The following is a 12,611-nucleotide window of genomic DNA, read 5'->3' on the forward strand; positions in this document are numbered from 1 at the left end:
CACCTACTCTTTAGTGCCATATGAAGAAGGAATGAACGTTGTGGGTTCTAAGTGGGTGTATCGTATCAAGCAAAACCCAGATGACAGCATTGCTCGTTATAAAGCACGCTTGGTAGCCAAAGGTTTCAACCAGCAGGAGGGTGTGGATTATGGAAAGACCTTCAGTCCGGTGATAAAACCCTGCACTATTCTCCTAGTACTGTCTCTTGCAGTCATGAACAACTGGCCATTGAAGCAGTTAGACATAGAGAACGCTTTCTTGCATGGAAACTTGGAGGAGGAAGTGTACATGAAACAGCCGGCTGGGTATGTTGATCCAAATTATCCACAACATGTATGTAAGCTACATAAGTCCTTGTATGGACTTAAACAGGCACCACGTGCTTGGTTTTCCAGGTTAAGTGGTTTTCTGGTTAAACTAGGCTTCAAAGGTTCCATTGCTGATAGCTCATTATTCATCTTAAAAACTGCAACATCTGTCACCTATGTGCTTGTATATGTCGATGATATAATTGTAATTGGCTCTGACGCTGCCAAGATACAACAACTCATTCAATCACTTGGTAGTGAGTTTGCGTTAAAGGATATAGGTGATTTATCCTTTTTCTTGGGTGTTGAAGTTATTAGGCAGGGCCAAGGTCTTGTTCTTACACAAAGGAAGTATGTGGCCGATCTTTTAAAACGCACTAAAATGGAAGGCGTGAAACCTGTATGCACACCACTGGCTTCTAATGAGAAGATTCAGAAGGGAGGTACTGCAAAATTCAAGGATCCATCATTATATAGAAGTGTTGTAGGAGCTTTGCAATACTTGCATCTTACACGGCCTGACATCTCCATTGCTGTTAATAAAGTCTGCCAATATATGCATGACCCTTACGTAGAGCATTGGGAACTCGTAAAGCGCATCGTCAGATATCTCAAGGCAACGGTTGATTATGGTCTTCATCTCAATTCTTCACAAGACTTCTCTCTGCACGCATATTCTGATGCGGACTGGGCTGGTAGTCTAGATGATCGTCGTTCGACTAGTGGTTACTGCATTTACTTCGGCGGAAACCTAATTTCTTGGAGTGATAGGAAACAGAAGACCGTCTCGAAGTCGAGTACTGAAGCGGAATATCGGGGTGTGGCTATTACCACTTCGGAGTTGATCTGGATACAATCTTTGCTGCAAGAACTGGGAATTAGTATCTCAACTCCAAGGCTGTGGTGTGATAACCTGGGCGCTACATATCTTACGGCTAATCCTGTCTTTCATGCGCGGACTAAACATATAGAAATTGATTACCACTTTGTACGAGAAAGAGTGGCTAATAAGGAGTTGCAAGTCTGTTTCATAAGTTCGAGAGACCAGTTAGCTGATATCTTTACCAAAGGGCTGCCTGCGCCAAGATTTCAACAGCTCAGATCCAAGTTGCACATTCGACAACTCACGTACAACTTGAGGGAGGTGTTAAGGAACCAACAGAAAGTCGTCCTGAAGAATAGCCAATTGAGTCAGTCAGATGAAGACTGAAACTGCACTACATTACTGGAGCATAACTCGTTCTTATTTGTTAGCTATATTTTGCTGTTTAAGCTTATCTATGTAACGAATCTGTAACAAGATGAGTGTATCTCATTCATATAAATAATACTTCTATCTCCACAAGTTTCCTGTGGAAGACATTCCCCAAATACCAAGTTCTAAGTCTTTGTTTTCTTCGTTTCTTTTTATTTTAATCATCTAAGGCTCTCCGTGATCTCGCAGTTAAGATTTGAAATGAAAGCTCTTAGTTCTTGGATTGGTGTTGAATCCGAGGAACGGTTTAAGAGTGTCTGTTTTTTTAGTCATTTTCAGTGATGAATGAGAAACTTGATAGATTTGAGTGAGGATCTTAGTTTTTGAACTGGGTTTTGTTAAAAATAATTATTATTACAGTGTGTTCATGAGCTACAAATTGTTGTAACTTTGAATGTTTCAAAATAGCTCTGATATTTTTCTAGGGTTTCGTTTTCAAGATAGTGTGCTTAAGTTTTCAGTTCCTGTGTGTCATTCTCTTTACGAATTACAATTTCTTTAGTGCAGGTGGACTCGTCTATTGCTAGAGGTTCTGATGGCAGAATACCCCAGTTTTGATACTTTATATCAGCAATTACAAGTATTTCTTTTTTGGCTTTTAACACTCATTAACCTTTTATTTTCATGCTTATAATTGGTACGTTAAGTTGAGTAGAAATCATGGTTTGTTTGCAGCAAATATGGGATGTGGTTGGTGCATGTGAAATTAAACGTCGTTTCACGTTGTTTCAAATAGGCCATGAATGCAGGGACATTTACAGGAGAAAATTTGATCAAGCTGGAAAGTGGAGAGCACAGATTTGCAAGGTTCTGGAGGCATCACCAAATGACGAGAACGCAGTCACCACTCATTTTGCTTTATTGCAAGGATTACAAGTAACTATTTTAGTCCTTTTTAGCACTCATAATTTTACTTATAATTGGTATGCACTTTTCTCTTGGCAAGTTGAGTAGAAACCATGATTCGTTTGCAGCAAATATGGGTTGAGGTTGGTAAGACTGGTGATGAACGCGATAAGATAATGCTTCATGAATACTTGAACGTTTACAAGAGAAAAGTTGGTCTAGCTGCAAAGAGGAGAGCAGGCCTTCTCCAGGTGTTGTCTGATTCAAAAGCTGAGATTTACAGTCTTGATTTGGCTCTCGGGAAGGAAAATGTTCCTCTAGTGAGTAAACACAAGCTTTACATTCTCCGATGATTTTATAAAACACTAAACTTTAGATGCGCATGTGGGGATCAAGTTTACAAAACTTGCAGCTTAACTGAGTGACTGTAGTGTAGTATATCTATATAATTGTTCTACAGCCTAATTTGACGGGAACAATCAAGCAACAAGTAGATGCTGCACTTCGAGCACTAACGCAACTATGGAAGATGAAACATGAAAAGGAGTTTGATGATTTACAATCACAGGCAGGAACTCCTGCAGTTACTGAGGAAGATCATGTTCCACACGTCGACAGCGACAATCAACAACTATAGTTCCAACACTTGAAAAGGTATCATGCTTCACCCAATCTACGATGAAACATGTAAAAAATTTGGTTGGTTTACTCAGAGGATTAAGGTATTGCACACCACTGCTGCTTATCCATCTGCCTCTGGTAAATTTTAGGAAACATTCTAGAAATTAAATGTATCTCAGAGGATTAAGGTTTTCTTATGTAAATGCATTCACAATACCTTGTCTGTTAGGAAATTAAATACTTGGTCATTTTGTAGCAGATATAGATCGGAATCATTTTTTTTTTTTTTTACGATAATCCATCTGAATCTGCTAAACACCTCTTGTTTAGTTGCCGTTATGCCAAGTCTGCATGTATGTTAACACCTTTAGCAGGTCTGAAATTAATGTCATATTCTTATTTTATGGGATATTATACAAAGACTGTAGTTTCAGGTAATGCCACTGAAATTGAAGTTGTAGCCACTATGCTGGCTAATTTTAAAGGAAGATGTTTGAGAATCTTTGAAAACAATACCGACACTAGTCTACAAAAATAGTCTACAAAAATCAATAGCGCATATTGACTTTTTGTCTTTGTTAAATAATGCCGACGCAGTGGTTGTAAGAAACAATGATACTCAAATTTCATTAGGCTGGAAAGCTCCATTAGTGAACCAAATTAAGCTTAATTTTGATCCTTTGTGGATTTCTATAAATTCCGTTATGAAATAATACTGAGAAATGGTGCAGGCTCAGCCATCCAAGCTCAAGCTGGGATATCCAGAGCTACCAGCCCTGAAGAGTCGTTAGCTCTCTGACTTTACTTGAAGTAGCGCAGTGGGAAAAATACAAGTGTGTTAAAGAATTACCGGTTTCGCACAAGGGAAACCTAGCTCTACGCCTTTCTTTTTAGTTCTTTTCTTTCAGATAGAAGAAACTTATATCTACTAGTACCTACTACTGGATCATAGTCTGTTGGAGACTAATTTATATTCCTGAGTGTGTGGATGGAATAGGGGAAACCAACAGGCAATGCATCCTCTTGAATTTTCTTTGGGTTTTAATAGTGTGGCTGGTTATAGAACTAATTCTTGGGCTTCTCTAGAAAATTGGATAGATTGGTTCCACCATTTTGATGAACAGACTGAGGCTTATATGGCTGTTATAGCTTGGCTCCTCCTCTGGAAGGAGTGTTACAGAATGGTGTTTAGCAAGAAATTTTCAAAGCCTGAGAAACAATACAAAGTTACAAACTATCACTGCGCTAATGACCTCATGCACACTATTGACCAGAAAATATTCGTGTCTTAATTTTGTTCTTTGTGGATTTAGGCCCATCTAAATACCCCATACCCAGGTTAACATTCAAGAGAATATATTTCTACAATTATGCAGCCGTCTTTAAAACACAACAACTGTCTCAGTCGGAAAGATATTGCAGTGTCACTAAGTGATATAACACTCAATTCCACTTCGCCCCATTGCTGACGAATCCATAAATTCTTTACTCAGCAAACTCAAGTCTAAAGTCTAAACAATAAACCGGCTCAAATTCATAGCATAGCACCTGAATTACTTTCGCGGCGGCTATGCCATCCGTGGATCAAAGTAATCAGCAACCTACAAATCTAAGCTCTCCGACATCGCGGCCTCTGCCAAGTCATGTACAATAAAGCCAACAAAAACCCAGCTGCAAAACCACCAGTTACAGTTTTGAAAAATGACACCCCAAATTTTCTTCTACCACGAACTGATGATCCAATTCGTACAGATTTCGACCATAAAACGTAAAACCTTAAATCCAATCTCTTCATCAAAACTTCCTTTAAATTAAAGATCTGTGGAGGTGATGAATTAGATTGTTATAATGAGGGTTGCACCGTTGCAGTGACAAATTTGGGGAAGCGGCCTTCTAGCACAACAAACTTAATCACAACAGTGAGGAGAAGTAGGACTTCCCCGCGTCGAATACTCTTTCCTGCTTGTGTGGATCAGGCAGGCGGTGTGCGTCAGCAGACACACGTACTTTGTTGGGCAAGGATAAGAACTAGTTCATTTGGACAATTGGGTTCAACAGCTGACTAAGTTTCTGCAAGTTCAGCAAAAAAAAAAAAGAATAGATAAAGATAAATGTTGCGGTATAAGGATTTCAATCTGGACAGAAAGGATACACATTAAGCCATTAAATGAGGGGGAAAAAACGAGAAAAACAAACGTATTCAAAACAAGATGAACAAAGAATGTTCACGAACGATTACACCGGTAAAACTCATTGAAATGTGGTGGCAGTTGAATCGAACTTGACTACAGAAAACCAAATGTTCAACTTTTCTCCTCTCTAGTTTTCATTCAGACTAGTAAACTATTGCTAATCTATTGGATGTAATTGGGTTAAAGTCAAAAGAAAAAAATAAGTCCAACAACTAGGATTAAATATTACATGACCACTAATTAAGACTTGAAAAACATAGACAATGATGGAACCACAGTTGGGGCAGCATACAGTTAGTTTATTAGAAGCAGCAAATGGAAAATGCATCATTACCATTTCATGTAGTGCCGAATCATGTTCCATGTTCTTAACAATTCCGAGATCATCCACAATGGTGATATGGTAAAAGCTAAACTAAAAGTTATTATTAGCTCTAGCAAAGCATCCCTCGTGGTGGGGAACTAATATAACTTAGCCGGACTCCATCTGAGACAGAGTCTCATACCACACTCACTCTTAAATCCAGCATGCTCACATATTATAATACTCATATGAACCAGGCACTAGTCTGCCAACCAGACTTACCTTGAGTTCGAGTCTCATGCAGGGCTCACTTTCAGATATGGTCTGGCATAATTTCGAGCCTATCCATTTATAGCATATGCTATATCTATATGCTAAATTTGGCATATTCATATACCAGATATGCTATATTTAGCAAATAGTCGATGCCACTACGGATGAAATTATAGTATTTTTGCTATATTTCACAACATTGTGGATGTAGTCAGGTCACCATTCAAGTGCAAAACATAAGGACGGTCTTCTGGCCCAATCTGACAGGACATATAATTGGGCTTCTTGCAAATGACTATACCCTGGTGGTTATTTTTCCGTAGGCAATCAGTAAAGTAAGTAGCTCCGAGCAAGTTTTTTGCAACTTCACTAAATAAGGATTCTAAAATGCTTTTGTAAGTTTAACTCTTGGTACTCGTTTCTGTTAATCCTTTAAGTCCATCTATTTTTTACGAGCATCACAAAGAGGTAAAATTCTTAGAGCAAATTCATGAGTAAAATCATTCGCAACCGTGTCGTACCATTGTTTTTAACACTCAACCCTATTAAGTTAGTTTGCATCGCCGCTAATGGTCCTCTGACCCTCGGTCTCAAACCTTCCTTCAACAACTTACCAGTAAACCACCAACTTGCTCAGTTACCATCAGTAGTTCTATATGGGCATCCATTTTGAACTATGTAGAAACAACTCACACATAAATGGGTGGGCCCGCCGACCCAAGAAAAACAGGAGGTCCCATTTTGGGGTTTGGTTGTTGTGAGTGTGCGGTTTTTATGTAGCTCAGTATCACGGTCCAACAAGAATTTTTGTTACGAAAGATATTGCAGTGTCACGAAGTGATATAATCAACTGAAATCAATCTGAGACTACTAAGTAGTAATTCCATCAATCATGTTAAGCATCTAGCTTGATTTGTTCATAACCACAAATCTCACTTGAGGCAATACCTTAGGTTTACATTATTCATCTAACTTGATGAGATCCCTCCAATGAACTCCATATGTAAAGCATAATATGGGTCTCTATATCTCATGAGGGAACAGACACGCCCATTTCATATGCTAAGGTTCTCTAATTTCAAGTATTTACTCAGCAAACTCAAGTCTAAACAATCCAATTTTTTCCATTGATTCCTAAGTAGCAATCTAAGCGATAAACCAGCTAAAATTCATAGCATGGCACCTGAATTACTTACTCGGCTATGCCATCCGAGTAGGTCAAAATAACAAACAACCTACACTTCTAAACTCCATCTGTACTATGACATTTAACTACTAAAATTACAAGCCAATCGAATTTCGTCACAAGGCAAACTTGTAATGGATCTCAATTCTGAGTAGTAACTTAATTTTAGTATCTAAAACCTATCCATTGTCTTTGTCATTTCCAATAAACAGTTGATAATCAAATTCGAAATTGTTAATTCAGAGAACTTTTTTAAACCAAACAAAACAAGAACATACCTCATCCGCCTGTTCAACAAGAAAGATCAACCGGTCCTTCATCTCCAGCTGAGCTCTCCGATGTCTCCGCCTCAGCCAACTCATCATGTATAATAAAGCCACCAAAAACCCATCTGCAAAACCACCAGTTGCAGTTTTGAATAATGACCCAAATGTTCTTCTACCATGATCCAATTCTTTTGGGTCCCATCCCATGACATTGTTTTTAAAGATATTGTCCTTTTTATATACTAGTGCTTGCATATTCCTTTTTATATACTAGCAATAAGAAGGTAATTAGTGTAACTGAATTACAAAAGAGAAACAGTAAAAGCTTTTGATATGGTTAACAATCAAAATCCCCAAGGTCATCAACTAAATACTTCGTATCAGATTTGGCTTTCTGGGCATGGCCCTGCTAACAGACCTGCTTTGGGGTCAAAGGTTGCTGGAAAAAATGGTGTCCCCTTCCAAAAGCTTTGTCAAAGTTATTTCTGTTGGAAGTGTTGAATTTACGTCTTTTCCTTGGTGTCTCGTTCTTAGATTTCCCAGATTTAGTTTCATCACCTTCAACAGATAACTCTCCATATGTCCTCTTACGCGTCCCAGTTGTAGAGGAAACGTCCAGACTCTCACCTTTGTCAGAGCTCTTCTTTCTCGAATATTGCTCCTTGACGGTCTTGAAATAGTCCATATATTTTTCTGGAACATCTACCTCAACTGCTGAAGCACCACATTTCCGTATAAGAATTTCCAGTATGACCCTAACCTTTTTTCTGCAATGACTTCTCGACATAGATGACCTTAGGATTCCCTAAACAATATGAGGCAGAAGATTTTGCAGGTCGCTTGCCAGCAAAGAGAACACGAGAACTTCCAAAAAGCCCAGGACTGCTTTTATGACTTCCTTGGCTTTGCTTTTCAGCAAAGATAAAACAGATGGGACTACTTCAGGTGCGGAAGCACAAATGTCGCTCTCGTTGTATATCAGCAGTGAAAGAGCTGCAACTGCTCCACTGATTGTGGAAGTAGTAATTGCACCAGAAAGATGGAGTGATATCATATTAAGAAGTTTCATATGAGGTGACTCAAGATTTGGAGAGGAAAAACTTTTCAAGCTGCAGCTTATCTCCAAAAGCACGTTGTAAGCTGCTTTTCTTGCGCCTTTCTCGGAATCCTTCAATGCAAGTATAATTTCCTTGAGAATTATAAAAGACTTAGCACATATCATTTCTGAATCACTCTTTAATAAGTACACAACCAAAGTGTGCAAACATGCAAAGCGCCTTCTTAGACCCATGATAACATCAGATAACTTGAGACCAAGCAAGTGACTCATCATTTCGACAAATCTGGATGAGTAAAAGCAAGTATGCTCCTCAAAAAATTTGCTGTAAGTTTCATCATCTAGCAATGCAGGTGTAATGCAGTCGAGAATTATATAAACAAGATCCTCACTAGCTCCTAAACCAAGTGCTGATGCAAACTCCATTATCACGCACCTTTGTGCTCCTTGCTCGTCCACCTTCCTGTTTCCCCCTTGATTCTCCAATTCCCCTGCTAATAACGAAATAGAAAACTTTTTTACTTCTATGATATCAGTTATAGATGCCAAGCATCCAATTGTCTCCTTCAAATATTTGCGCTTCTCCAGCGGAGAATTAGGAAATACATCAGTAAGAGCCTGAAGCAAAACAACAGAGCATGATGCCAAAGCCTTGATGTTTCTTTTTGCAACTTTCACGGTGTAGTGAGAGGGTACCGTTTGAGATCCTGTTGTTGACTCATTAATGGCGCAAGTAGTTGAATGTTTAAAGGAGTCTTCTATGCCTTGAGTAGATTCAACGATACTTTTATTTTGGTTCACAAGTTGCTGCAGAGCTAAGCATACATTTTCATGCATGGAGTCCTCTTCCATAAGAAGTAAAAGCTTTTTGGCCAGAGAGTCAAATTTTATGTGAGTATCTGTAGGATAGTAACAGAAAGCAGGTAGCAAGTCCCAAAATGCACGGGTGGCAGCCTGCAGCTCTGCAGCTGTCTTACAGGCTTGCTGGAGAGGTTGCAATAGGGGAATAATGTGCTCCATATAATATCCCAGTGATGATCCAACAACGTACTTCCTCAAAATTGGCAGAATCCATATATTTAAACTGGTGAGCTCTTCTTTTTCAAAGGAAACAACAGGTAGTAATGTCAGGATCTTCTCCGCTCCCATAGCAATGACAGCAGACCCGAAGCACTCTTCAAGGTACACGCACTTTGTCCCGGTCAAATCTCCGTTTGCAATCCTTGGTAGTTTCGCAAGTTCATGGACAACATCTTTCAGATAGAGGTACGATAACTGACCGAGCTTGAGGAACATATGTGATATTACTGACAAGATATTCTTATCAAGGGCTCCATCAGAGTTGGTAAGCAGCATTATTTTAGTGGCATCACAAACCAGTTTCAGCGCTCTAGATTCTCGTACTTTCATGAGAGATTCAGATACTGAAATAGTCTTGACTTTATTAGACACAGAAATCTTTAGGTCATCACCAATATATTGATCTACCAATTCTTTTAATACACCAGCAGCTTGTCCAGAAACACTAATCCCAGCACATACAACATCAGCTATAGGCCCAAACACTAAATGCAGATTTGCTACCCAAATGATCCGTTTATCAGCATCAACATGAAGTTTGTCAATACACCTCTTTGACAAAACACATGCACGCAACACTGTATCAACCGGGTTATTATTCTCTTTCGTCGATGCATACTTCCCAAGCGCAAAGATAACACTCTCTGGAACAATAATTTCCTCCTCCCTATCCAAAATGGCTTCGCTTCAAGAACAGCAAAAATACGTCTAGTAAGCAGTGAACACTTTGAACCCATGATCTTATGTATCTGGGACATGACTTTCCAAACAACATCCTTTGACAGATATGGCAAAATACGCTTAAGCACCCTTAGCATATGTACAGACTCCATCAACTTCAACTCCTCCGCCCTTTCTGAATCCTCTGTAATTTCAGCCACACACAGCGCTATAGTTATTGCAAATGGCAAGTACTTATCAAACATCAACCCAAACAACTCGCTCGCCTCTTTCACAACATTTGTACATTGAACAGCCTTATAAATCTCCTCAACACGCACTTGTGCACATTTTCTTACTTTCGGCCGTTTATCAATCGAAAACTCCAAAATCATCTCGAAAACCGACTGAGCAAACTTCCAATGTTCCAAATCACAAAGTTTAATCAAAAACCCTAACGATTTAATCACAGGACGAATCGTAGCTTGTGATTGTGCGACTTCAGGTATTTTCAACAACGAAACAAGAACACTAACAGCATCATTCGCTTTTGCAGAGGGCAGCGATTGTGAAGGAATGAAAGGAAGTAATATTGATAGAAAAGAAGTAAGTGCAGTCGGTGAAGAAAAATATTTTCTAGTGTTAGATGAAGATGATGAGGAGAAGAAATTGATTCTGTCCTGTATAGCAGACATAGTAGCGGCGAAATAAGAGAGTGGAGTTAGACGTTGACCTTCTTTTTCGAGGACTTTTCTCATAGCTGAAGCTGATGCGCAGAGACGTTTGTGTCGTTTTGCTCCTGATTTTCCGTAACGTTTTATTAATTCTTCACACAGGTCTGAGTTATTTTCTAGGTTGAGTGGTGGAACTCCACCTAATTTGTCTTCCGTTTCCTATTAAAAGAAAAAATGCAAAGTATAGTCATCAAGCAGGGCAGAGTATATTTGGAAAAATAGATTGTGACCGTCTAGTTGTACAATCACTCGATAACACATCAATCAGCACAAGCACACAGTCACACAGACATCTATTCAGCACAGTTAATTATCATTAAGAGACCTAACAGTCCTGTAAACTTTACAAGATTTTCGTACCAAACACAATTGGAGATTCAAAACCAGACCCATAAGCCTAGGCTAGTTAATGCATGATCTGTTGAAACGAAAACTCTGATGACCTGCCTCAATCATCTAATTGCATTAATTCTGATTGCATTAGTATCAGATCCTATCTCAACCAAAAACTGAATCAATTAAGATGCTCATTTTAAAAAAAACACACACAGAGAAAGGAAAAGATCAAGATCATAGCAGTAATATGATAATTAACAAAAGTTACAAAGCTTACTTAGACTAGCGATTGGATCCAAAGTATCTCCAAATGGTCAAATGTAAATCTGCAGAGGTTAATAAAGAACAAGAAAGATAAGATGGAGGGGAATCAGACCTTTTCTCTGTACATATTGTTGAGCCTTCCACCTTCCGTGGGTTGATCAAGTTTCTGGTCCAAATCACACATACTTCCTCTATTCTCAGCACTCCTTTCATCATCAATTGGTGGTGGTACAAAATTTGTTGTCTCCATCACTCCAAACTCACTCAAAATTCAAAATTGGATCACTGATTTGATGAATGAATGAACAAACTTTCTTGTTATTGTGACAGCAATTGGAATTCTATCACTACAAAAATACTACTCCTAGTAGAAAAAACTAGGGTTCCTTTGTTTTTTCAATTTTTCCCCAAAAAATTCGGATCAACCAAAACCCAAACCCTGGAAAATATTCCAATCGACTCTTCAAAGTCATTTTCTTTGTAACCGCACCAAAATTATACTGAAATCAAGCGCACATACAAATAACATCAATGGGAGTGAGGGGAAGAGAAGGTGCAGCCGTCGCCTAGAGCCTCAATTAGTTGAGGCCCAAAAATTTTAATTTTTTGTTTTTGTTATTATTTGATCATGTAAGTAGTGTTGTGCCATAGTGTCTACCATTATTTCCGTTGATAGTCATACTTTCTAGCCGTTAAGTCCGTCTGTTACGTAACTAGTGCGTACATTTTTATATAAGAAATTAGAATTCAGTGCATTGAGTAATTCTCTTAAAATAAATTTAAATATCCTCAATCCCAGACCGAGTAAATTCATTTAAAACATGTTGAATATCATTGGCAGAAAATCATACGTTAACAAAGTACCACTATTATCAGAAGCATATTATATTAATTTAAGGGAAACTTAGGCGCAGGCCCAAAAAAAATAATATTTTCATTGTCAGACCCACAATTAATTTTAGGTACCGTGACACCCATAATTATTTCCGTGACACCCATAATTATATGAAATTATTAAAAATATCTGCATGACGGATTATGCATTCGCATGACGGGTTATGCATCAGGGGTATAATTGGCAACGCAACTTGGATATAACATATCTAAAAATCCGCGCATTGGAATTTTACAAATTTTATATCGTTGGAAATCTTTTTAAGAGAGCTACGCAACGAGTACAAACAACACTATCAAATTTTTTTTTTTCACGCAGGTGATCATCATTTTA

The 12,611-nt window shown here is 38.5% G+C and overlaps 2 protein-coding genes across 6 annotated transcripts; one reads left to right on the forward strand and one right to left on the reverse strand.

Annotated features, from left to right (window-relative positions):
• The first annotated feature begins 2,040 nt into the window (after nucleotides 1–2,040).
• Nucleotides 2,041–3,808, forward strand: LOC113293724 (65-kDa microtubule-associated protein 1-like). 2 transcript variants are annotated; one of them, XR_003332505.1, is made up of 4 exons: nucleotides 2,041–2,144; nucleotides 2,240–2,440; nucleotides 2,539–3,064; nucleotides 3,763–3,808. XR_003332505.1 is itself a non-coding variant. In XM_026542264.1 (3 exons), exons 1-3 carry the CDS (start codon nucleotides 2,100–2,102, stop codon nucleotides 2,761–2,763), a joined length of 471 nt encoding a protein of 156 aa, XP_026398049.1. In that variant the 5' UTR covers nucleotides 2,041–2,099; the 3' UTR covers nucleotides 2,764–3,135. The 2 variants fall into 2 exon arrangements, 1 of the variants encoding a protein (XP_026398049.1); XM_026542264.1 differs by lacking the exon at nucleotides 3,763–3,808 and having other exon boundaries at nucleotides 2,539–3,135.
• Nucleotides 3,809–4,370: 562 nt separating this feature from the next.
• Nucleotides 4,371–11,961, reverse strand: LOC113300278 (RRP12-like protein). 4 transcript variants are annotated; one of them, XM_026549500.1, is made up of 4 exons: nucleotides 11,496–11,961; nucleotides 10,783–10,942; nucleotides 7,265–7,377; nucleotides 4,371–5,101 (listed from the first exon to the last, which is right to left on the reverse strand). In XM_026549500.1, the coding sequence occupies exons 1-4, from the start codon at nucleotides 11,631–11,633 to the stop codon at nucleotides 5,060–5,062; spliced, it is 453 nt and encodes a 150-aa protein (XP_026405285.1). In that variant the 5' UTR covers nucleotides 11,634–11,961; the 3' UTR covers nucleotides 4,371–5,059. The 4 variants fall into 4 exon arrangements, with proteins under 4 accessions (XP_026405285.1, XP_026405284.1, XP_026405282.1 ...); XM_026549499.1 differs by having other exon boundaries at nucleotides 7,671–10,942; XM_026549497.1 differs by having other exon boundaries at nucleotides 7,265–10,942.
• Between the last annotated feature and the right edge of the window lie 650 nt (nucleotides 11,962–12,611).

The sequence above is a fragment of the Papaver somniferum genome, chromosome 7 (genome assembly GCF_003573695.1).
Source record: "Papaver somniferum cultivar HN1 chromosome 7, ASM357369v1, whole genome shotgun sequence".
Taxonomy (NCBI): Eukaryota; Viridiplantae; Streptophyta; class Magnoliopsida; order Ranunculales; family Papaveraceae; genus Papaver; species Papaver somniferum.